Raw genomic sequence first — 26,004 nt, 5'->3', positions numbered from 1 at the left:
GGAGGGGGAGGAGGAGGAGGAGGGGAGGGGGAGGAGGAGGAGGAGGAGGGGAGGGGGAGGAGAAGGAGGAGGAGGGGAGGGGGAGGAGGAGGGGAGGGGGAGGAGGAGGGGAGGGGGAGGAGGAGGGGAGGGGGAGGAGGAAGAGGAGGAGGAGGAAGAGGAGAAAAAGAAAGGAAGGAGGGGAGGAAGAAAGAAAGAAAAGAAAAAAAAGACACATTCTTGCACACATTCTGGTAGACATAAGCTCTTGTTTCTGTTGTGTTCATGCCCAGGAGCGGAATTGCTACCTCCTAAGTTATGCATATGGTCACTGTCAGTAGGGTACTGCCAGTTTGCCAACAGTTTTACCAATTTATATACCCCCCAAATGTCTGTGAAAGTTTCAGTTGCTCTGTGTTTTCATCAGTACTTGATCTTGTTTTGCTTGTTTTTAATGTTGATTCATTTTTTGAGAGACAGAGCACACACGTGCGCGTGGGAGAGGGGCAGGGAGCGAGGAGGACAAAGGATCTGAAGCAAGCTCTGTGATGACAGCAGAGAGCCTGACACACAGCTCCAACTCACCGTGAAATCATGACCTGAGCCAAGGTCAGACACTTCACCGAACTGAGCCACCCAGGTGCCCCAGCACTTGATCTTGTCAGACACTTTCACTATAGCCTTTCTGCTTAGGCGTCTTTGTAAATTTACACTTCATTTTCTCCTTATTCCCTATAGTTTCTAAGTGTTACTGTTTTCCTAGGTTTAGTTATTGCAATTATTTTTTTTAATGTTTATTTACTTATTTTTGAGAGAGAGGAAGAGAGAGCGTGTGAGTGCGTGCACGTGTGTTCAAGAGGGGGAGGAGCAGGGAGGGGAGAGAGAATCACAAACAGGCTCTGCACTGTCAGTGCAGAGCCCCACGCTGGATTCGATCTTGCGAACAGTGAGATCATGACATGAGCCGAAACCAAGAGTTGGACATTTAACTGACTGAGCCATCCAGGCAACCCTAGTTATTGTAATTATTAATAGTGTATAACTGATCAAAACAACACTTGTCCCTTCTCCCTACCCCCACCTTTGCTTCAGGCATCCCCCTTTAGACCGCTCACTATTGGACTGGAAACAATAGGTGGTGGAAGGGGGCCCTTAGGGTGGGGTTTTGCTTTGTTATCCTGTGTCTCCAAGGCATTTCCCAATACTCTGCACACAGGAGGTGCAAAATATTGTATAAATACATGAAAGTATGATATGAAAGCCCATTCATCTCCACCACATTTTGTGAGCCATTCCCAACCACTGGAGAGTAAGCAAGGGTCTTTTTAAAAAAAAAAAAAATTTTTAACGTTTATTATTGAAGGACAGAGAGAGACTGAGTGTGAGCAGGGGAGGGGCCGAGAGAGAGGGAGACACAGAATCTGAAGCAGGCTCTAGGCTCTGAGCTGTCAGCACAGAGCCCGACGTGGGGCTCAAACTGAGAGATCATGACCTGAGCCAAAGTCAGACGCTTAACCAACTGAGCCACCCAGGCGCCCCAAGGGTCTTAACTCATATTAGGCCTTAGACCTGGCACTGGAGAATCCTTTAATAAACGATGTATGCTACACCAAACTGGCCTCTGGAGACCTGGCATTTTAGTCTCGAGCCGACTGCTTTGCCTCACACAGCCTTAGGTCATTAAGCCTGAGCACACATACAACGATTATAGTCCAATTGTTACAATATCTCCAAAACTATTAATTATAATACTGCACATTATTACACTATTACACCATGGGGCAGATCTTGGCACCCTGGGCAGGAATGTGTTGGTGTGAAATCTCACTTCAAATGGGGTCCCGGCTCCAAGGCATCCAATCAGCTGTGGGTCATGAGCGTAGAACATGTCTAGCTCTGGGGGCTCAGGGGTCAGAGTTTTCCCTTGTACTGTCTCCTCTGGTCCTTCCTCCCTCCCAGTCTTGCAGACTAGCTATACATTGGGTCATAATGGTACCTCCTTTATAGGGTTGTTTGGGGATTAAATGAGTTAATATATTTAAAGTGCTTAGCCCAGCACCTGGCACGCAGCAAAGTACGGGGTAAGCAGTGGCCCTTTTTATTATTGCTGTTGTTATTAACAGCAGCTGCAGGAGTGAGGAATACTGGGTGACCATGCCCAACACCAGGTGTAAACTTCACGGCCCTAGGCTACAAGGAAAAGACCAGAAAGGTGAGCACAGGGAGAGTGTGTGATTTTCATCTATAGAATCCCTTCCACCACTGATCAGACTAGGAATGCCAACACTGCTTTTCCTGTGGGGAGGTAGGGGGCAATTCTCGGCCATCGGTTTGGTGACGGTCCTTCAATGGAAAGCAAGTGACCTCAAGGCCTGACCGACTCCATTCCTGGGAGACTCCTATTAGAGCAGGAAACATGCTGTGGAATTTGAACCGGCCCAGTTGGGTAATTTCTGCCTGCTGGAAGGGCTCTGTCAGAACCTGGAGGAGGCCCCTGGTGCAATGGGCAAGCTGCCACGGGACACCCCCAACTGTTGCCTCTCTGGGACAGAAGCAGTAGCCAGACACCTCCAAGGAGCTTGTCAGTGGAAGAACCCCCTTTGGTCCCCTCCCACTAGGACAGGAACCCAGTGCTGCTCACTCCTTGAACTAGTTCAAATGGGATGCCACCCATGGCCAAGAAACCAACAGGGGAATGCCTAATGCTGCCTTGGGAAAAAATAGAGGGCCTTTACCACAAAATTCTCCCAACCCACATGTGCCCCTTGGCTTTCTGAACCCCTCACTCTGAGTTACAAAAGGAGCCTGTACAGAAAAGGGGGAATCGGGCAGGGATGAACAACGATGGCATGAGTCCGTAATTATTAAAGCTGGGTGGGGGCACCTGGGTGGCTCAGTCGGTTAAGGGTCCGACTTCAGCTCAGGTCACGATCTCGCGGTCCATGAGTTTGAGCCCCGCGTCGGGCTCTGGGCTGATGGCTCAGAGCCTGGAGCCTGCTTCCAATTCTGTGTCTCCCTCTCTCTCTGCCCCTCCCCCGTTCATGCTCTGTCTCTCTCTGTCTCAAAAATAAATAAACATTAAAAAAAAAATTAAAAAAAAAAAAAGCTGGGTGGTAGGCACATGGCAGGTTCTCCTTCTGTTTTCTCTTATATATATTTCTTATATACATTTCTTATATTCTATTTCTGTGTGTTTGAAAGCTTTCCGTCAGAAATAATGTTTCTTAAAAGAAGCTGTGAATAATCTAATGCCTGGCAGGGCAAAGGGCATCTTCTTGATCTCTGACCAGAAATTCCCCCTAAACCCAATTAAATCTGAGCATATCCAGCAAGGAAAACAGGGGGAAGGTACGGCCTTGGTCTGGCTTCAGTAGATTATCAAGCAAGGTCTATATTTCCCAAGGAGAAAAAAGCCATGGTGGCTCATACGTTCTGAGGGAAATGTTTTAGCAGGAGAGACAAGGTAGAGAGGGATTGTATTTTGACAGGTGGTGAGTCCCTAACGGATCAGGATGGCACTGAGCCTCTGGCCCCACCCCGGCCTTCACCCTGAGGTGAAGTGTGCTTTACCAAGTCTCCCAGTATAGGTGCCAAGTTTCCCAGTCTACTGAGGGTAGAGGTTCTCTGTCCTCTCCTGGGGTTCTGGCCTCCATGTGGCCCAGGCCATGGTGGTGGGAGTTACCTGTGTCATCCTCCTCCTACACACCCTCCTGCAGCTGAAAGCCTCACTTCAAACCCCAGGATTCCTAAAATCTGACATATCTTACCAACTATCCCAAGTCCTCTCCTGGCCACAGGCCTCACTGCACTGGCCAATTCCCAACCCTGCTTCAAGTTGGCATTTTAGAGGCCTTCAGTTGACAACAGCCAAAGTAGGGATGCTGTTTCACGTAGGCCAGGATTAGGGCTTCTGGGCAGCATCATTTGAAAACTACCTGGTAGGGGGCACCTGGGTGGCTCAGTCAGTTCAGCATCCGACTCTTTGATTTTAGCTCAGGTCATTTTCCCATGGTCATGGGATTGAGCCCCATGTCAGGCTCTGTGCTTGAGATTCTGTCTCTGTCTCTCTCTCTCTCTCCCTCTGCCCCTCCCCCCTACTCATGTGCTCTCCATCTTTCAAAAAAATCTTTAAAAATCTGAAAAATGCCTGGTAGGTCCCTGAATGATTCCTATACACCTTACACAAAGGTCTCTCCCACATGGCTGGTCATTGTGCTTGAAATTCCACCAGCTAAGTAACATCCTTTGGGACTACACATTACTTTCTTGAGATACTCTTTTCCAAAGCTATCCTGGGAGGGTAACACATTAAAACTAGTACCAGGGGTTAGTGTCTGGCTGGCTCAGTCAGTAGAGCATATGACTCTTAATCTTGGGGTTGTGAGTTGGAGCCCCACGTTAGGTGTAGAGATTACTTTATGAATGAATGAATGAATGAATGAATGAATGAATGAATGAATGAAAATTTAAAAAATAATAAAACTAGTACCTGTCCATGAATTTTTTACTGACCTGGGTATCTGAGAATGAGGTAGGGCTAAAAGAGGGCTGGTTAAGAGCAAAGGTGATGGGGAGTGGTGCAGACAACTTGGGTAAGGACCTCTCCTGATTTTAGGGTGCAGGCTATTGGGTTTGGATTGAGGGTTGAAAAGAAATTCAGAGGGAGGAGAGGTCATTCAAGGTGGAGGTCACTGAAGCCCCCTAGGGCAGTGCAAAGAAAGGCCTTAGCAGCCAAAGCAGGGTACAGGACTTACCAGCTGACATTTGGGGGAGTACACAGCTACTACCCCCAGTATCCCCCCAGAGTGCTAGTCTGTCTCGTGCAGAGAACAGGAATGGAAGTGGCTTCTGGGTCTCCTATGCCTGCTTCTTGTCCAGAGATGACTGCCTGAAAAGAACCCATGAGGATATTCCCCAACCCATCTGGTTGCTGGGGGGCCCCAGGCCTCACCCTGCACTGCTTTGCCACTAGACATGCCTCCCTCCCCACTCCCCAATGCACAAGATGAATAAGAAACAAATATAAAGGGAGTGAGGGGAGGTAGCAGGGTCTGGATCTGCCTCGTAAGGTGTAGCCAATCACTCCAACCCCTCCACATTTACAGCACCATGTATCCAACACTTAATAAATGCCAGGAACCATTCTAAGATTCATATAGATAAACTCATTTAATCCTCATCACACTAGGAGATTTTTATATACATATAAAATTTTACTATTCATCCTCATTTTACAGCTGAGGAAACTGAGGCACAGAGAGGTTAATAGAGAGCACAGTGACAGAGCACAGAGTGAGTGAAAGTTCGAGTGGGGTACAGGTCCAGGCCACCCCAAACTACAGAGTTGCACCCTTACCCACTGGGCATTCTACCTCTTATACCCTCTTGTCTACCAGGCTTGGCAGGGGAGAGGTAGGGGCAGCTATCAGCAGTCACCTACTCTGGGGAAGGCAGGCACTTGACAAACACTTGTGTGCTTCAATCTCAGAAGAGCCCAGTGGAAATGAGCCATGATACTCACTGGCCATGTGGGGAAACAAGACCAGAGAAGTCTGATCATCTTGTCAAGGCCACACAGCCCAGGAAGGGGTGGAACTGAAATCCAAACCTTGGCCTGAGCTTACCCTGGCAGGTCTCTCCTTCCCAAACCCCCCTCCCCACCACCACCAAGCTAAAGACCACGGAGACCAGAGGGAGGGAAAGGGAAAATGGGAGTGAGGAGACTGGAGAGGGGCTTCAGAGACAGTCCTCAGGCCTAGCAGCTGCCTTAGGTTCCCTAGGGGTCCAGGGGAACCTCTGGACTTCCCTCGCTTCTTGGGGGACCTCAAGCAGCCAGGTCCCTGGAAATGGATCACCCTTACGTTCCTGGGGCTTTTAGGGTCTGGAGCAAGGTCCTGTGGGATCCCCCACGCTGCACATCTGCTGGCCACCAGGCACCAGGGCAGGATGGGGGGGAGGGGGGGGTTCTGACCCCCTGCATGATCTAGCAGCACCAACTCATCTGTGGACTTGAGCAAACAGGGTCTGGATGGGGGTACCTCACCTCCTCCAGAGAATAAAGGCCACAGCCCAGATTGTGGGGTGTGTGAGGTCTGGAGTACATGGGGAAAGCATGGGCTGGGACAGAAATCTGGTCTGCACTCAATTCCCTCCCCCCCCCCCCCACCCCGGCTCTCCTCAGGCCCAGGCTCCACGAGCCCCATGAAAGGGACAAGATGGGGAGATAGCACAGTCCGTGCTTGGGCTAGATGTCCTGCAGGGAAGGGAGCAGACTCGGGACAGGGAGGCCCTAGGGGCTTCACAGGCGCCGCCTATACAGCACAGCCAAGAGCATGGCGAAGAGAGCCCCAGCTGCAGCTGCCCCAAGCCATGGAGCATAGAATCTGGCCGGGACAAACTTGTCCTTGACTGAGGGCTGTGGGGCAGCAGGAGGCCCGGGACTACCCTCTACCAGGTCAATGCTGGGATCCTGGGCCACTTGGATCCTAATGGAATCCACTGACTGGTACTCATTCTCCTCTGGGACATTGTCAGGCCCTGCGCCCAAGGACTTGCTGCAGCTGAGGGCCAGGTCCGCAGAGCAGCCTGAGAACGGCTCACTGTCCATGTGGGAGACCAGCCGGCCAGGCTTGCTCAGCTCCAACTCGGAGCCCCAGGTGGCAGAGTTGTGGTCTGGCTTGGGCAAGCTGTCTCTGGTGGAGGTGCCTGTGGGCTCTGGAGCCACTGGAGGAGTCTCCTGAGAAAGAAAGGAAGGGCTGGAAGGGACTGGGGATGGCCGGACACCCAAATGGGTGGCCCCATTCCCAGCCAATACATGAACTAGCATCTCAACCCTCCAATTCCCAGCCCACAGTATGGGAGGAAGCCACCCTCTCTTGGAGACTCAACCCAATGATGGTGCAGGAGGGCACTGAGAGAGGAGGTGTCCAAGCCTCTGCAGTGGTATCAGTGGTAACTTTCTCCAAGGTACCCCTCTCCCTACTCACTGGCCTGCTTGTGAGCTCACCCCCGCCCTCCTAGAGCCCTTGGCAGTTGTGGCCCCATCCTACTTCAACATTCTGCCAGGGCTGAGGCCATGGAGCAGCCACAGGGTCAGAGGCCTGGCCATGTGCCTAACAGGTCCCTTGGACTTGGTTCTTCCAGGCAGACAACAGGAGCAGGACTAGATGTGCTGGCCCAGAAGGGGCAGCTGTGGGGGGGCTGTTGGGTCAGTGTGGCTGTCTCAGGCTGAGACTGCTATCTACAAAGCCCTGATAATGGAGAAGCAGACTGGATATCCTGGGGGTGAAGAGCAAGACATTGAGGCAGACAGGCCATCCAGCTCTATCCCTCACAGTTCCCTCATCTGCAAAATGGTGCTGCTAGGCCTAATATACGGCTTTGAGCTCTAAACGGGTTGATGCACATGACCAGTGGGGATGGCCGCCACACCCACCCCTCCTAGGAATCCACACTCAAGAGCTCTAATGATTATTAGTACTCTAAAGGATTTGGTGTGGGGTCCAGAAGAGGCTGGATCTCAGCTATCCCTATACCCTTGAAAAGAAGCCCTGGCACAGCCCAGGCTGAAGACAGAATGGAGACTGGAAAGGGTCCAAGGATAGGGCTCGGAGGGAAAGCCTGGATCACTGGTAGAAGGGCAAAGACTCACCCCTGAGGATATGCTGCTCCTGACGGGGGGCACTGTGTTGGCAGGCACCTTGCTGGGCGCTGTGCTTGTGGACATCCTGTGGTCAGGCACCAAGCCAGTAGGCACCTTGGGTGCCACTGTGCCAGCACGTGTGGAGTTGATAGGCAGTTTGGATGGTGGTAGACTAGTGAGCACATTAGTAGACATTGTACCAGAGGGTTTCGAGCTGGCAGGCAACTTGGAAGGCATCGTTCTATCAAATGCTGAGTTGGTAGGCACTTTGGAGGGTGCCATGCTGGTGGTCAATGAGCTGGCCAACACGCCGGCCCCAGGGCAGATGGTAGCCTCACCATGGTCACCAGCACCCCCTGAAGAGGCCAAGCCAGGTGAAGAGGAGGAGATGCCAGTAGGCGGAGCTGATACTGAGGGTCCTGGCAAGCGGCTTGCCCTGGGGATGGAACGGGTCAGTGGCTGGAAGGAGACAGATGGAGACACAGGCCCACGGGGTGATGTGAGGCTGGAGGCCATGCCTGCAGGTGGTAAAATAAAAGGGAAAACACAAACCCACAGGACTGTTACCCTAAAAGCACAGTCACCTGGGATCAGAGAGCTGAAGAAGGGTCTCAGTTCCCCAGCTCAAGTCCCTACTGCACCCAGGCCCCCCAACATCCTCCCATGGAGTCTCCACAGTCCCTTTGGTCATTGCTCCCAGGCCCCAAGGTCCAACAGCTACAGGCGCATCCTCAGCACTATCTAGCCTTAGTCCTTGACCTAAAGTCAAGTCTGTTCTCTCATAAGAATGAAATGGTTCCTCCCCTTTACAGCATCTAGGAGCTTGAAGATCATTAATTATCCTCTCCTCTTTCTTCTCCTGCCTGGGACACCCCCCTTTCCTCCTGTGTCTGCTCATTAGCTTGGTGGAATTCTGGATGCTCCTCCCTCTGCCACCTTCCCCTCCCCCACCAGTAGGAGCCACCCTGGATCACAGCAAAGGGCAGCACGATGGCTCAGCAGGTGGTAACAGTCCATATAGGCATTTATATCCAGATCCCCCGTGGTACTCTGAGAATACATGTGCCAGGCCCTATGGCTGACAAAGGCCAGAAGTAATTCTGATGTACCACCCCACCCCCACCAAAATCTGACACCACAGAACCTCGTGGGACCTGTATCCACGCATGTATTGAAATCTAAGTGCCCTCTGCCTCCCTGCTCCACAGCAGCATTTCCTGAAAGGTGTCCCATGGCAAGCTGACATTGCAAAGTATAAATGGGTGCTTGGGGAAGAGTTCTGGGGTGAAAGGAGTGGAGGGCACTAAGATGGCTTCTCGGAGCCTTTAACTGTTCAGGTGCCTTGTGGCTGTCCCAGGGGCACCAAAGGCTGGTCAGGCTATAGTTTTACATGGCATACAGTTTAGGAAACAACGGAGCAGAGAGATGCCATCCCGGGAAGTCAGAGTGGACAGCTCTATATTCCCGAGGGTGGGAACTGAGATCTGGTTTTGGGGCCCAGGCCCTTAACTGATGAAAATCATACTTCCTCTGGGGCTGAGAAGTTTTAGTGATTCATTGGGAGCTGAGCCCCACTAGGGGTAGGGAAGCACCTAAGGGCTCTAAGGGCCCCTGCCAGTAAGTAGCCCAGCTCTTCCACACTGTCCTCCAGGTCCTGGTGAACCCCACAGGGTCCCCTCAGCAGAATCCACAAACGGCCCTAATGCTCTTCCCCTGCCTGTATCCACATCCTCTGCAATGTGACTGTCAGTCCTCTCATCTAGAGACAGAGTCTGTTCCCTACTCCTTGACTCTGGGCTGGCCCTGGGACTTGTTTGGGCCACAGAACGAGGCAGGAGGGAAGACTGCCAGTTTTGAGCCTTTGCCCCAGGAGTCTGCTCTCTCAGAATTCTGCTCAGCTGCCAGGAAACAGACTTGTCTGGTGAAAGATGAGGACTCACTGAAGAGAACCAAGGTGCTCCCCCCTCCCCCGCCAACAGGCGTAAGTAAGCAGTGCGTACACGGGTGTGTACGCAAGAGGGAATCCAGCCAAGATCCCAAGAACTACCCTGAGCCAGCCCAAATTGCTGACCCACAGAATCACGAGCTAAATAGTCCTATTTTAGGCTACTAAATGTTGGAATGGGTTGTTACGTAGAAAATACTAATACACCCTCAAGGAATTGGGTTGCTCCTGAGGTAAACTCCCTTTACTCCCACCCTCACCTCCTGTCCAAGGAAGCCAGAGGGGCAACTCTAGTCTTTACCCTCTGGGAGGTCCGAGAGGTCCTATGGCTCCAGGTCACATACGTACCTGCTATGTGGGCACTGCCTGGTTCTGTGTCCTGCTCCTGACTCCCACTGGAGGTCAGAGGGCTGAGGGCTGCCATGTCAGAGGAGGGCTCCAGGGGGCCAGCTGGCCTCCTCAGGACAGTCCCAGAACTGGGTGTCTGTGGGACTTTCTTTGAACTCTGCAAGAGGGAAAATGGAAATGAGGCAGCTGCTTCTCCCAGGAGCAGGCATCTCCCACCGGCCTCAGCCTGTGCCATGGAGCACAGAAACCAGGGAAGCCCCTCGCCCCGGCTTTGATCATTGCCAGACCCTCTGTCCACAGGAACGTACCTTACAGAGAACATACACCATCCCATGGGGAGTCTCTATTCATCTGCCTGGCCCTATCAAATGTCCTCCTCTCTGAGGCTACTGCACAGACCCCTTTCTTGGGCTTCAAGTCCATGATCTGGGGTCTCCTGAACACCCTGCTGCCTGCCCATCACATCTCAATAGAATCAGTAATTTTCGCCCTGAACTTGACTTTACTGGCAATAATTACTCCATCTACCCTCTACCCCATCACCTCCTCCTTCCCCAGTACTCCTCCAGTGGTCATTCTCCGGTCCTTTGACCCAGCTCAACATCTCACACGGACCACTTCAAAGACCTCCAAACTATGACCTCACAGCTGGTTGATAAGAGGGTTGGGGGTTGCCATAGGGTGAAGCCCTAGTCAGCAGTCTGAGAGTTGGTTTGGGGCATATCTCCATTGGGGGAGCCCTTAGGTTCTGAGCAGAGGTTAGGCATGACTTGTGGTGGGGGCAGAAGAGAGCTTCTAGAGGCTGGGCAGACAGGAACACAAAAGCAGGGGTCCAGACTAGGCGTGAGAACACACCTCTCCTAGGGACTCTGGTGGCCGAGTGTCCTGGACAGGCATGGGGAAACTTGGCTCCTCCTCTCTGTAGCCATTGTGGGGGGTGCTGGGGGCCACGGCAGGTGTGGAGGGCCCTGGAACCTCAGCAGGAGCTAACTGTGGCTCCAGTGGGGCTGGGGGGCAGTTCTTCGGGACCCCTGGAAGACAAAGATACAGTGATGTCAAGGAGGAGTCAGAGGAACTCCCAGTGACAGGAGAGGCCTGGATGCTTCTGGACCCCCAGAGCCATGACTATAGGCCCCCCACAGCTCCAAAAGCTGTCCTGAGGTGGGATGTACTCCTTAGAAGAGACAAGATTCACTGAGTGGGAGGCAGGAAGGAGAGAGGAGGTAGGGAGGACAAAGACAAGAAGAGGTAGAAGGAGTGGAAGGGTAGAAGAGAAGAGAATGGGGGTGGGGAGCATGCGGGGCACCTCACAGGCCTCTCACAACCCAGACTGGGTCAGCAGTCACCACTTCTCTGTCCCTCAGCACTCTGGAACCCAGTGGCTTTCTTCTCCTCCTTGTAGGCGGTTGTCACCCCTAACTAACCCCTGACCTGATGCTGTTTCCTCAGAAAGAAGGGAGGAAAAAAAGAAAGCAAATGGCGGGGGGAGGGGGGGAGTAGGGCTGTTCTAAGGCTTTAAATCTGAGCAGTGTCTCAGGAGTCGTCTCTAGTCTAAAACATACATAGGGCTGGCTTGAGTTTTCTTCCTGTCTTATCCCCTCAGACCTGACCTGACCAGATCCCTCCAGGCACTCAACCTGGCAGGGAGCACTGAAAGGGAGCTGAGGAGTAACTGGGCAGCTGGAGTGGGGGACCTAGAAGGCTCCAGGGGATGCTAGGGGGAGAGGAAGAGATGAGGGAAAGGAAGAAGGAACCCATGAGGGAGAAAGAGGAGACATGAAGCGGAGGAAGAGAAGAGAGGAATGGAGAGAGGGAAGCTGAACTGAGGGAGAAGACAGGAAGTGGGAAAGGAATGGGAGGCAAATGTCACAGCCACACAAATTAGAAGGCCCACTTGCTGAGCACACGGGAGGCACCCAGTCCCAGCTAAGCACTCAACATGCCACCCACTGTCCCATGGTATCCACCACAGCCCTATGACGTAGATGTCTGGCCATTAACCCCATTTTACAGAGAAGAAGACTGAGGCTTAGGGAAATTAAGGCACTTTACCAAAGGGACATGACTAACAAGAGGCTAAGCTGGGATTGACACCCAGGTTTGTCCACTGCCCAGGAGTGATGGGAGGGAAGGGGACAGTGGAAGGCAGGAAGTACAGGGGTGAGGGGACAGACAGAGTAGAGGCCAGGGGAATGACAGGGGTTCCATGAGGAGGGCCAGGGCAAGAAGCTCACCAGGCAGGTTGCTCTGGTAGACAGAGGCCACTTCGTCAGCAAGACCAGCCAGCTCACAGATCCTCAGGGCCTTGATGAAGGATTCCACCCAGCCAGTCCGCCGCCGAAGGCTGTTGAAGAGCTCCCAGAGGGTGCCCTGGTTCCCCCAGAGCTGGTAGTAGGCCCGCAGTCGGTCCTGGAACACAGCCAGATGCCCTGTTCAAGCCAGGTGGCCCTGGACCCTTCCCCACTCGGGGACAGCTGCAGAGAGAGACACCAAGTAGCCACAAGAGTGCGGCAGCCATGCGAAACCAGGTCAGAGCCCAGGACAAGGCCCGTGTCTGGGCCCAAGTGTAAAGCCAGCTTCCAGGAAGTAGGCTTTTAGTGTGTGCCACGCTCTGAGCTCAGGGCTGTGTGTGAATTATTTTAATGCCATTACCCCTACTCTACTGGTGAGGAACCTGGCAGTTCCTCAGTTTATGCAGCCCCCAAAGCAAAAAGAAAGGGTTTGGATTAGCAGAGGAGGAAAAGGGTGCATAGGGAACAGGAGATGAAAGGAGGCAAAAGGAGAAGAGAGGCAGCTGACCTAAGAATCAGGAGGATGGGGAATCTCGGGGCGGCAAAGGTTTTAAATCTCACATACAGACTGAATTCCCACATTCAGACAAGCAACCAGACAGCAGAAACGAAAAGCCACAGAAAACATTTACTGCAGAACTGGTCACAAGACATCCCCACAAGCCCCCGAATGCAAGGCAGGAGGGCAGGGGCAGACCTTGTCAGCCACAGGCCTGCTCCACCGCCACGGCCACCTCACCACTGCCACCTCAGCCGCATTGAGGCAGCAGAGGGCCCGGGCCATCTGGGAGCAGCTGAAACTGGGAGGCGGCTGGCCCCGCTTCACTTGGGGCCACAGCCAGTTCTAACAGATGAGGGTGGTCTGGCTCCCATGAACTCTCAAAACTGAGCCCTGGACTCCCTGCCAGGACAGAGCTCCATGACAAGGAGAACGGAGTCAACACTGAGGAGGAGTAATGACAAGACAGACTGAAGAAAAGGAAGGTTCCCATGGAAGCAGAACGGGGATTGAAGCCCAGAAATCTCAGGCAGCTGGCACCATATATTTTAGCACTACACCAAATGGACACGAGAGGGCGCTCAGCCATGTTGGAAAGGCCATCCTGACCCACACTTGATTCAGCAAGTTAGAGAAGCGTCAAGGTCAGGAAGCAGGATGCAGACAATAACCAAGAAGGAAGGAGTTGGCCCTGGCTTTGGGTGAAGCTCTGAACCCCCAGCCTGGCCCAAGTCAGTGGCTGGCTGTCATGCCCCAGCTCACCTGGTCACTTATTGTGAGGCAGGACAGATAAGGCAGAATCTCCAGAACATGAATATGACCAAAATTGCTGTAATGGTAGCGGATATACTCGTAAGTCTTGTCCTCAGCAAACGTCATCGCTGTCCAGGTTCTGAAGTGACAGAGGGCACTGGCCCAAAAAAGGATGGGCTGAGAGGGGAAAAAAGACTGGAAGAAAACACACCACATATGGCAACAGAGTTGGGAGTGGGATCGGACAAAAGGCAATTACTTCTTTCTTTCTCAACTCTTTGGAATGTTTTGCTTCTTTCTTTAATCATCCAATTCTATTACTGCCCAAGTCCAGAGGCCCTCAAAAAATAAAAAATGAATTGATGAACAAAAGAAATAAGATCCAGAAGATGTAGGCCCCATTTCTGTCTTGTAGGTTGGTTGGTATTGCAGAGAGTTCTGACTCCTTGCCATTGTCCTAAGGTCTGTATGTGCCCCTCGTTGCTGAAAGCAAGAAGTCCTACTTCTTTGGGGTGTACTAGGGGGGAAAAAGCCCAAAAGGATAATAATAAGATCATCCTACTTTAAAGGTGAAGAAAATGAAGTACCAAGAATAAGGGCTTGCTAGTTAGTGGAAAATTATCAGGCTCCAGGATCAGTTTCTTTCCAGAACATGATTGCAGGCCCACCATTAAAGCTTGCCACATACATGTTCTTAGGGTAGGAGGCTGAGTTCCAATCACTATGTGTGATCTGGGGCAAATTACCAGTCTTTTCCAGGCTTGTCTTCACTCCTAAAATGGCTCAGAGAGCTTATTTTGACAACACAATAGTTCAACCTAGTAAACTTGACATTTACAAGCGCCTCAATTACAAGCAATTGCCTTAAGTAGCACTTACCACAATTTGCAATTATAGATGGGGCTGTCTGCAAATTTCTTACCTGCTTCCCCCCTCAGGGAGAGCTGTAGGGAGTAAGAGGGATAAGATCTCTGCCATCATCCAATTTATATTCTATTGAGGTGGGACAGATGACAAATCAGTAAGTATACATATAAATAAAAATTCCAAACAATAATCAAGGTTATAAAGAAAATAAAGCAGGATAAGAAGACAGAACTCCTGTAGAAGGGCATGCTGCCTAGGCAGAGTTGGTCAGGAAGTCTTTCTGGATTAATGACATTTGAGATGAGCCATTCTGGACTGTGAGATCAGTGTTTTGGGCAGAGGGCACAGCAAATTAGAAGTCCTCAGGTGGAAACAAGTTTGGCATGTTTAAAGAACAGAAATCAGTTCCCGGTGGTCCAGGTTTAAAAAACTAGGGGAGGGGCTGAGATCAAGGTCAAGGAGGTTGGGAGTGGTGGCTTATGGGGGCGTTGCAGGAAAAGACTTTGAGTTTTGGGTTTACTTTTTTCTCTCTCGAGTGAAATGGGGAGCCATAGGAGGCTTCTGAGCAAGGAAGGGAGAGGATTTGACTTATGTTAAAGACCTCCCTGGTAGTTGTGAGGAGCTAGACTGTGGAGGGACCAGGATGGAAGCAAGAAGACAAATCAGGAGGCTAAAGCAGGGAGCCACGTGAAGGGTATGGCCAGAATGCCAACCATGGAGGTGGTGAGAGGTGGCTGGATTCCTAGTGTGTTGTGCATGTGGGAGGTGAAGAAGGGAGAAGAATCAAGGTGATTCCTCAGGCACTAGGTGCATGGATGGTGCCATTTTCCAAGCCAGAAAATCTGGTGGGCAAGTTGTGGCACAGAGAGGACTCCAAAGATCCATTCTGAAAAAGCTTAAGAGGCTATTAGATGTCCAAGTGGATTTTCTGGGAAGGAAGGAATCAGAAAAGGGAGGGCCAGGTGGTGTCAGTCTTGGGTGGGACTCTAGGAGGCAGTGCTGCAGAGCACAGCTGAGCTGCCAGTCCCTCACCACATGGGAAATGGGGCGACAGTCCTGTCTACCGGCCTCAGAGCCTCATGTTGCCTGCCTCCCTTCGTAGCCACCAGGTGCTACATTCCTGGTGGGGCAAGTGTTAATGACAGAGGTCAAGAGGATCAAGGAGGTGGTGGGGTGGGAGTCCTCTGAGCCTTCAGGAGACGAGCAAAGAACAACTCTATGGTGACTAAATGACCCTTTTCTCCTTCTTTCCCATGGCATCCAGGGAGGTACCAGGACAGAATCAGGTAACACATTCTTCTGCACCTGAGCCTCAGCCCTTAGTAACACAGTTAGGGGAGTATGGAAATATAACATGCTCCAACCAAAAAGAAAGGAAGACCACATTTGTTCACATACTGATGGTCCACTTAGGCAGGCACCTCCTGGGTTTCTTTCATTTAGGAGAGGAGAAATGATGCCAGGCTGCACAAGCAGACCCGTGATCCTGACAGGATTTGAACCCAGGACTTGTTGCCTCCTTGCAGCTCACCATGCATCTTGCAGAACATGGGGGCAGCTGCAGCAAGTGAGACTCACAGTACTAGAGGGACCAAGGCCACTGTCTGGGTGAGGGGGGGTCGCTGGGTGGGGGTGCCCCTGGGAGACTGCAATATTTAGTCCTTGTCTTGTGGGAAATGGACATCGTTCCGACAAGGCTGAGAGCATTCTAACCTGCCCTCTACAGCAGTCACGGTTCTCAGGTAACTGACTATCCTTCTAGAAGTTATTGAGGCTCCACAGCGTGCAGGAGAACGTGGTTGTTTGTCGTGTTGTTGTGGGGGGTTGTTTTGTTTTGTTTTTTCAATGTTTTCCTAGCACCTCCTTGTGGTCTCAGAGAAGAAGGGCGGACCAACGTTGCAAGGAGAATTTCCTACCCGACAGCCTCGGAGGCTCTGAGTGCGTCCCGGAAAGAAATAATCTTCGGGCCCAGAGGGGCGAGGCCTCACTGCTTTGGCTAGGATTCCTGGATGGGACCAGGCCCGCGGAGGATGAGAGGCTGTTCTGAGCAGGTATCATCACCGAGAACTGTAAAGATCTAGGGGAGGGCGACGGCCCTGGCCCCTAGGCGCGGCCGCGGCTCCGGGAGGTTGGCCCATCCAGGCTAGGCCTCGTCCCAGGGTCACCCTCGGCCTGCCGGTGCGGCTGGAGGACCTCAGCTGCCTGTGCCTGCCTCCTTCCGGCCCAACCTCCCCTCCAGTGCCAGCAGACGCCCGGAGCCACCCTGGGTGCTGGCTGAGGCTCGTGGAGCCCTCGCTGCCGCGAACCGCGTGTGCCCTTAGGACCAGCCCTTCCCCAGACCCGCGCGGCCAATCCTGTCCCCGGAACCCCGTGCGCCCCAGACCCCGTGCGCCCGGGCGCACTTCGAGTCCCACTCGGCTTCTGCCGCCGCTGACCACCTTCCGGGGAGGCGTCCGCGCGTCCTGAGCCGACGGGACCGAGCGCCCGGGGAGGCTATCTTACCTCGGGTTGCCACCACACGCCGACAGGCCGACCTCCCGGGACAGTCCGGAACCCTCCCCTATAGGGGAGGGGGAGGGTGGGGAGGGGCGGGACCGCGCGGCCATTGGCCAACGGCGGGGCGGGGCTTCGCGGCCACCCCGAGCCCCTGGGAGGCGGGGGTGGGTGCTTGGCCTTGGCTTGGGGGCCTGGACTTGCCGGACAGGTGCACCGGACCGACCTAGGTTCCTGCTGGGGCGCAAAAGATAAAATTATTTTCTTTCTGTGTTTGTCTCGGGCAACTTCTAGGAGAAATCCAGAGTCTGGCTAGAATCCAAGCGGATGGCTGAGCTCGGAGTCAGTGGTCCCCATTCTTCCTACTCCTCCTGCCCAGTAATTTGAGGAGTGAAGGTCTTTATGTCGTTTGCACCTGGGCGCCCAGGGCCTGGCACACAGTTAGTGCTCAATAAATATCGGGTGACACCAAAGTTCGCACAGGCGCGACGCCAATGCTGGGCCTGAGGAAGCAGGATCACGGTGGACGGAGGCTGGGTAGGTGGGAGCAGGGCAGGGGCGCCACTGTTGGCTTGCCCAGCCTTCTGGGTGTGGTTCTTGACTGCTGTGTGGGAAAGGCCTCTGCCCAAGGGTCTGGGGCAGGTACCTCCCCACAGTGCTCGCCAACTGCCTGATCCTTCCTCTGCTTCCGGTAGAGGCCAGCAATTATTGACACCCCACTGTGCTCCAGGTACAGGCTTGAAGCCTTATACCTTAAGAGTCCACTAAATACTCTCACAATAACCGGGCAGAGATTTATTTTTCCTGTTTTAAAGAGCGATTAAAAGATTTCAGAAAATGTTTGGCAGTTCTTACTAAAGTGAAACATGCCAACCCTATCACCCAGCCACCACTCCCGGCTGTGTGTCCATCTAAAACCATGCACAATATAGGACACCTGGGTGGCTCAGTAGGTTGAGCATCCGACTTGGCTCCGGTCATGATAATGATCTCATAGTTTGTGGGTTTGAGCCCCCCACCCGGCTCTGTGTTGACAGCTCAGAGCCTGGAGCCTGCTTCAGATTCTGTGTCTCCCTCTCTCTCTGCCCTTCCCTTGTTCATGCTCTGTCCCTCTCTCTCTCAAAAATAAACATAAAAAAATAAAAAAATTTAAAAACATGCACAATAGCTAATGTTCCTAGTGGTTTTGTTCACAATAGGCAAACTCTGAAAACAACCCAAAGGTCCATCAGCAGGAGAATGAGGAAACAAACTGTGGTGTGCTCACATTATGGAATAGTATACAGCAGTGAAAAGGAGCAATCGGTTAATACACATAACATGGATGAATCTCCCCAGGATAAATGGGCACCATGGCTAACTAAGCACAAAGAGTACATGCTATCTGTTCCTCCAGTTGCAAGGTAAAGCAAGGTTCAAAAACAGGCAAATCTCATCTACATAAATAGAAATCATTCACTGGTTACTTCTGTGGTGGGGTACATGGGAACCCTTGCAGGGGATGGAAACTTCTGTATCTTGATGTGAGTGGTGGGTACATGGGTTTGTGCATATACAAAACTTCATCAGCTGTACACTTAGGATTGTTACGCTTTATACTACAACTTGAAAATGAAAGAATGACAACTGAGGAGTTAAGAGGTTTGGCCGAGATCATACGGAAATGCCTGAGTACATACCTGTCTCCAAAGCCAGTCCTCCCAAACTAGATCACGGGAAAATGCGTGAACACTTTCAGATGAGATTTTATTACTTTATTGGGATATTTCACAACATTCAGCATTTACAAAAATGTTGTTAATGTCACATCTGAACTCAACTAACTGTAATAAAGCCAGCTCTGCTTTGTTTAGCCAAGGCAGAGTGAATGTCGATTGGTTCAAGAGTTACTCCTGCCTGCTACCGACTCCAAATCCATGATCTCATATCTAATTCTTGCAGGAACAACATTGGAAGTGTGGTGACTGGCTTCCAAATGCAGTTGCATCCCTGTCTCTACATTTGTCTGGACATCCCAGGACATTAAAAAAAAAAAAAATACAGCTTCCTCAAAAACACAATGAGGTATTATCTTAGTCCTTTGGGCTGCTATAACAAAAATACCATACACCGGATGGCTCACAACAAACATTTATGTCTCAGTTCTGGAGGCTGGGAAGTACAAGATCAAGGTGCCAGCACATTTAGCGTCTGATAAGGGCCCATTTGCTGCTTCACAGACAATCTTCTTCTGGTGTCCTCACATGTTGGAAGGGGCAAGGGAGCTCTCTGGGGTCCCTTTTAAAAGAGCACTAATTCTATTCATGAGTGCTTCACCCTTATGGCCCAAATCACCTCCCAAAGATACCACCTCCAAATACCATCACACTGGAGATTAGGTTTCAAAATATGAATGGGAAGAAACATAAACCTTTGGTTTATAGCAGATATAAATGTTTAGGATGGCTATCATAAGACAAACAGAAAATGACAAGTGTTGGCAAAGATATGGAGAAATTGGAACTCTTGTACATTACTGGTGGGAATGTGAAATGGTGCAGCTGCTGTGGAAAACAGTATGGCAGCTCCTCGAAAATTCAAAAATAGAATTCCGACATGATCCAGCAAGTCTACTTCTGGATACATACCAAAGAAATGAACGCATATGTGTATACACACATCCATAACCAAAAGGTAGAAGCAACCCAAATGTCTACTGATGGATGAATGGATAAACAAAACGTGGTATGTACATATAACAGAATAGTACTCATCCTTAAAACGGAAGGAAATTCTAACACATACTATAACATGGATGAACTTCGAAAACATTATGCTAAGTTAAATAAGCCAGTCACGAAATGACAAATATTGTATGATTCCACACACGTGAGGTATCTAGGATAGTCAAACTCATAGTGCCAGAAAGTAGAGTAGTCGTTTCTAGGAGCTTGGGGCAATGGAGAATGAAGAGTTAGTGTTCAATGGGTAGAGAGTTTCAGTTGGGGAAGATGAAAAAGTTCTGGAGATGGATGGTAGCGATGGATGCACAACAATGTGAATGTACTTACTGCCAATGAATTGTACACTTAAAAATGGTTAAAATGGTAAATTTTATGTTATGTATATGTTACCCCAATGGAAATCCTGGTCTAGGTAGTCTTCTTCCACCTTTTATCTGGGTCCCACATCATCTCATCTATGATATGCTTGCCAAAATTCATAATCCGAAGCCAACCACAAAGAAATATCAAACAAACCCCAAATGAGGGACATTCAACATTTGTCCAGTTCAATACGCTAGCCATTTTGCACAGTAGCCATCTCCTACAAATTAAATAAAATGTAAAACTCAGTTCCTCAGCCCCACTAGCCACACTTCAAATGCTATTTTTGTATGGCTAATAGCTGTCATGTTGTACAGCACAGATACTGTGCGTTTCTATCACTAGTGATCTACACAATAACTCTCCAAAAATGTCAAGGCCATGGAAAGACAGGGAGAGACTGAGGAACTATTCCTGATTAAACAAGAATAAAGAGATGTAACAACTGAAAACAATATGGGATCCTGAATCAGACCCCAAAACAGAAAAAAAAGGGGCACGTGGGTAGCCAAAGCGTCTGACTTTGGCTCAGATCATCTCACAGTGTGTGGGTTCGAGCCCCACGTCAGGCTCTGTGCTGATAGCTCAAAGCCTAGAGCCTGCTTCAGATTCTGTGTATCCCTGTCTCTGCCCCTCCCCTGCTTGTGCTCTGTCTCAAAAATAAAAAAATAAACATTAAAAAAAAGAAAAAAGGACATTAGTGGGATAACTGAGGAAATTTTACTAAGGCTTGGATTAGTTAGTAATATTCTATCTGTATTAAATTTCTGGTTTTGATCATCGTACTGTGGCTATGTAAGATGTAAATATTTTATTATTTTTGCAACTGTTTTGTAAGTCTGAAATTATTTCAAAATGAAAAAATTTTAAATGAAATAAAATTTAAAATCATTTAGACCCTATCTGGCTATTTATATCAATTACCTCTTACTGTTGACTACATTCTGCCCTATTTCATGAGTAGAGTTATTTTTTTTTAAGTTTTTATTTAAATTCCAGTTCATTAACATACAGTGTTATATTAGCTTCAGGTGTACAATGTAGTGATTCAACACTTCTATACATTACTCAGTACTCATCAAAATAAGTGTGCTCTTAATCCCCACTACCTATATCACCCGTCCCCCCCTCCCTCTGGTAACCAGCAATTTGTTCTCTATAGTTAAAAGTCTGTTTCTAGGTTTCTCTCTCTCTCTCTCTCTCTCTCTCTCTCTCTCTCTTTCTCCATGAGTAGTTTATTGATCACTGTCTATTTATTCGTGGAAGGGCAAGAGAGTGATCTATATCCCAGGTACCACCCCCCTCCAGTGAGGGCCTTTGGAGTACTCCTCCCCTTTAAAGCTCATAACCTAACAGGTGGCCCAAGTCCCCAGGCCAGTGCTCCAAGGAGGGCTGTGACTCACATGTGATGATTCAGCAACCACCAGCTCACATTTCCCCCCAGAGAGCACAGTCAGACCCAGAGAATAGTGACCGAGGGCCCCCAAAACAGAAATGTTCTCATGTCTGAGTCCCTTCAGGGAACTCTCCAAGACTGAAAAATAAAGTATAAACCCTGCCTTTATAACCTTGTTTCAGATAAGGTTTTAAACTGCTATTATTTAAACTATTTTATTTTTCATACTGCCAATTTCATTACCAAAAAATTAATTTATTTTCAGTAAAGCTGAAGGAAAATTATATGCTTGTATACACGATATGGGGAAAACCAGAAATGCCTGATGAAGAAAACCAAAATCTGTACTCATAAGGCTACTACTCAAGAAAAATTGCTAGCGACACTCCGGTGTCTTTTCTTCTAGTATTTTCTTTTCTAAAATAATGGGCCTCTGAGTCCTCTGGCTTCCAGAGGAAGCCTTGACCAACCACATGAGATCTCTGGACATAACAGGGTCTGGTAGGAGCTCACCTTACCTCTCAGTGGTCTCAGAAGAGGGCTTGGTCCATGTCAGCTTGTGAGTCAGTCCCTCCTGCAGGGGGCTCCTCCAGGCCTTAGCCCCCATGGTCAGCACGGCCTCCTCACCAGCCTCAGGGCATTGTGTTGCTGGTCACCTGCCACTCAGGGACTGCTGTCTCACCCTTCCTTCTGAGAACCACTGACGTAAGTTGCTTGGCAACAGACATTTACTGAAATTTGTGGGAAAACAAGCAAATGAATACATGGGCAGGACACAGTTTCCAAGTTGCCAGAGTTCCTAAAATTCACAGGCCTCCCGCAATACAGAAGCCTTCCCCCTGATCACATCCCTCCATGGCTCCAGCTTCCTGCCACACAGCTGGTGCCTTGCTTGCTTTCAGCCCTTTTTGAGGTCTCTTGTCATAGGGTCCCTCCCCTAGGATCTGGAACTCAGTGCAGAAAACAGAAACCACTGTAGTTATTTTGTGCATGAAGCGTTTTTTGTTTGTTTGTTTTTGAGAGAGAGAGCAGAGAAGGGGCAGAGAGAGAGGGAGACACAGAATCTAAAACAGGCTCCAGGCTCTGAGCTGGCAGCACAGAGCCCGACACGAGGCTTGAACCCATGAACCATGAGATCATGACCTGAGCCAAAATCAGATGCTTAACTGACTGAGCCACCCAGGTGCCCCAAGGGTTTTGTTTCTTGAAACATAATTTACCTTCTGTGAAATGTATCAATCTTAAATGTGCCACTTGATTAATTTTTATCTAAGTAAATACCTGTGTAACCAGCATCTGGATCAAAATCTACAACATTTCCATTTCTCCAGAAAGTTCCCATGTACTCCTTTATCAATCTTAACCCCAGTCCATTATTCTGATTCCATCACCATAGTTATTTTGCCTGTTCCTGAATTTAATACAAATGAAATCAAATAATACATGCTGTTTGGTGTCTGGCATCTTTCACCCATCTTTTTTTTTTTTTTTTTTTTTTTAAGTAATCTTTACCCCCAACAAGGTGCTCCAACTTACGACCCAGAGATCAAGCGTTGTATGCTCCACTGACCCAGCCAGGCACTCCCCTACCCAACACGTTTTTTTGTTGTTTGTTTTGTTAATTTTCTTAATGTTTATTTGTTTTTGAGAGAGAGAGAGAGAGAGACAGAGCATGAGTGGGGGAGGGGCAGAGAGCAAGGGACACAGAGTCTGAAGCAGGCTCCAGGCTCTGAGCCATCAGCACAGAGCCCGATGCAGGGCTCAAACCCCATGAATGGTGAGATCATGACCTGAGCCAAAGTCAGACGCTTAACTGACTGAGCCACCCAGGCACCCCCCTACCCAACATGTTTTTGATGTCAGTCTATGTTGTTGCATGTATCAGGAATTTGTTCTTTTTGTTGCTGAGTAGTATTCTATTATATGAATATACCACAATGTGTTCATTCTATTTTCTATGGAATATTTGGGCTTCTCTGGGTCTGGGCTAATAGCACTACTATGAATATTCATGTAGGAATCTTTTTGTGAAATTATGCACTCATTTAAAAATTGCTGGGCAATAGGGTATATTTAGCTTAATTAGAAGCTTCCAAGCAATTCTCCAAAGTGGTTCATCACTTTACACCCCCACCAGCCATCTATTGATGGTTTCAGGTGTGATAATCCAGTGCTCTTTACCAACCCTTAACAAGGCCAGTTTCTTTCCCATACCGCCCACCCCCACCACCCCACAGGAAGGAATATAATACAGAGAATTACTTTGTTTCAAAATTGGTGGTTGGGGGGCAGGGGTGGAGGACTGCAGGCAGCAGGAGGCTCCCAAAGGAGTACCCGAGCTCAAGACCACATTACCATAACCATAGTTGGAAGTGAGAAGGCCCCAGCTCCACACAGCTCTGTCTCAATGTCAAGTGGATGCAGGAATGCCAAGTCTGGCTTTAGGCCTTCACATATTTGTGTCCTTGCTGTGGTTAGAGAGATAGCCTTTATCCCCCAAATCTCTGATGGGGCATCTCATTGTCAGATCTCATTTTATATGAACTCTAGCTGCAAAGGAATCTGGAAGGTGTTTTTCCCCACCTTTCAGCCTCTGTGAAACACAGGAAAGCGCCCTATATGAGGAGGCAGAGGGAGCCTTGTTTCAGTTGGCTTTTACTAAGTGAAAAAGCTATCCCAGGGGTGCCCGGCTGGCTCGGTCTGTGGATCGTGTGACTCTTGATCTCAGGGTTGTGAGTTCCAGCTCCATGTTGGGTGTAGAGATTAAAATAAAGATTAAAAATAAAATCTTAAAAAAAAAAAAAAAAAAAGCTATCCCAAATGTAACTGAGCCACCATTTATCTAGCTCACAATTCTGCAGGTTGGTGATCTGGGACCGGGCTTAACTAGGCAGCTCTCATCTTCTTTGGGCTCCCTCATGCCAGTTACCAATTCTGATGGGAACTGACTGGCCTGAGATGGGCTCAGCTGGGATGGATCATCTCTGTTCTATGTGGTCTGTCATTCCCCAGCAGGCCCGCCTAGACTTGTTTTTTTCATCATGGCCGGACAGGTCTCCAAGAGAGAGTTCAAAATGCTCTTTAGGCCTGGGCTTCAATATGGCATATCACTTCTGCCATTCTGCTGGACAAAGCAAGTCACTAAGGCTGTTAAGGTTAAAGGTGAGTGGAAACAGATTCTGCGTCTTCCAGAAGGTGATGTAAAGCCACAGTGCAAGGGTGTGAATAAAGAGTAGAATGAGAAGTCAGGGCAATCTGCCATACTAGCCCACAGCACACACCATACCCCCAACTCCTGGAACTAGTCAGCGAATGCTAAGTACCCTTTTCCTTTTCTGTGCAAAGCAGTAAGATTCCCTCTATCTCACCTTTTCTGTTCCTTCCTTTTGCTTTTTCCTGGGTTCCTTTATTTTCCAGATCTTCAAATTAATTTTTAATGTAACCAATAATGCCTTTATTTCCTGAGAATTCATTCTTATTGTCTGATGTTCCATCTTTGCCTTATGGATGTAATATGTTCCTGAATCTAATTACTGAGGGTAGCAATTAGAGAGTCTTGAAAAATACTTTTTTTTTTTCCAGGGCGCCAGAGTGGCTCAGTTGGTTAAGCATCCAACTTCAGCTCAGGTCATGATCTCGAGGTTCCTGAGTTCCAGCCCTGTCAGACTGTGTGCTGACAGCTCAGAGCGTGGAGCCTGCTTCAGATTCTGTGTCTCTCTCCCTCTCTGCCCCTCCCCCGGTAGTGCAGGCTGCTCTCTCTCTCAGCAATGATAAATGAATAAACTTTATTTAAAAAAAATTTTTTTCCTGATATTCCCTGTATGGTTTTCCTCTGAAGCCTTTTTTTTTTTTTTTTTTTCTATTAGCTTAGTTTCTCTTTTGTGTTGCAGTCTCTCCCCTCTCTGGTGAACTTTGTTTGCATTAAGAATGAGGCAATAAAAAGCACTGGGGAAGTTCACTGCACATCCACTGGTTGGCTTCCTTTTGGGGCAGCCAGATGCAGACTGGCCTGTAGAGGAGGCCCTACAGGCTAGAACACGAGGAGCTCATGTATGGGGCTATTCTGTTTCTTTAGAGCATGGGCACTTAACCTGGCTCAGGCCAATGACCCCTTGGATTGTCTGGTAAAGTTCAGAGGACAGAATAGTGTTTTTAATGGAATTAAAGATACACAGGATTACCCCCCAAAAATCCCAATTATATTGAAATACAATCATTAAACTATTAAACAAATGTTTAAGTAGCATTATGCATAAATGATAATCTGAGGTATCTTTATTGTGATATGAAAACACCCGTAATTTCTTTTAGTGACCAAGTCTTAGATTCTGCTAATGTCATCGTCGCTGGTGGCCAACATTTAAAAAGGAAGGAAACTACAAAAGGCAACTTTGTAATTGGGGGGTGATGGATCTGTTCATTATCTTGACTGTGATAATGGTTTCATAGGTACATACCTATGTCAAATCTCATCAAATTGTACACTTTAAAATACGTGTAGTGGTTGGGAAATAAAGAATCCTGTCAACAGCAAGACCCCTGGACACCCACACAGAGGACAGAAAATACCATTTACTGAAAAGGCAGTGAGCTCACACACATGCAGGTATATCACGAGACACTACAAAGCCTAGGGACCAGTTCACACATTTTATACTTAAATTCTACACACTTAAATGTTCTCTCCTCCCCTCAGGAGACAAAT

At 49.3% G+C, this 26,004-nt stretch overlaps 1 protein-coding gene across 4 annotated transcripts; it reads right to left on the bottom strand.

Moving 5' to 3' along the window:
* Positions 1-5,159: 5,159 nt before the first annotated feature.
* Positions 5,160-16,884, bottom strand: MAVS (mitochondrial antiviral signaling protein). Of its 4 annotated transcripts, none has more exons than XM_042980846.1 (7): positions 16,827-16,884; positions 13,467-13,614; positions 12,149-12,323; positions 10,770-10,945; positions 9,915-10,071; positions 7,631-8,139; positions 5,160-6,715 (listed from the first exon to the last, which is right to left on the bottom strand). In XM_042980846.1, the coding sequence occupies exons 2-7, from the start codon at positions 13,581-13,583 to the stop codon at positions 6,278-6,280; spliced, it is 1,572 nt and encodes a 523-aa protein (XP_042836780.1). In that variant the 5' UTR covers positions 13,584-13,614; positions 16,827-16,884; the 3' UTR covers positions 5,160-6,277. The 4 variants fall into 4 exon arrangements, with proteins under 4 accessions (XP_042836780.1, XP_042836779.1, XP_042836781.1 ...); XM_042980845.1 differs by having other exon boundaries at positions 13,467-13,652; positions 16,827-16,879; XM_042980847.1 differs by lacking the exon at positions 16,827-16,884 and adding an exon at positions 13,717-16,791.
* Between the last annotated feature and the right edge of the window lie 9,120 nt (positions 16,885-26,004).

Source organism: Panthera tigris, chromosome A3 (assembly GCF_018350195.1).
Source record: "Panthera tigris isolate Pti1 chromosome A3, P.tigris_Pti1_mat1.1, whole genome shotgun sequence".
NCBI lineage: Eukaryota > Metazoa > Chordata > Mammalia > Carnivora > Felidae > Panthera > Panthera tigris.
The sequence above is the reverse complement of the archived record's forward strand: the minus strand, read 5'-3'. Positions and strand labels throughout refer to the sequence as shown.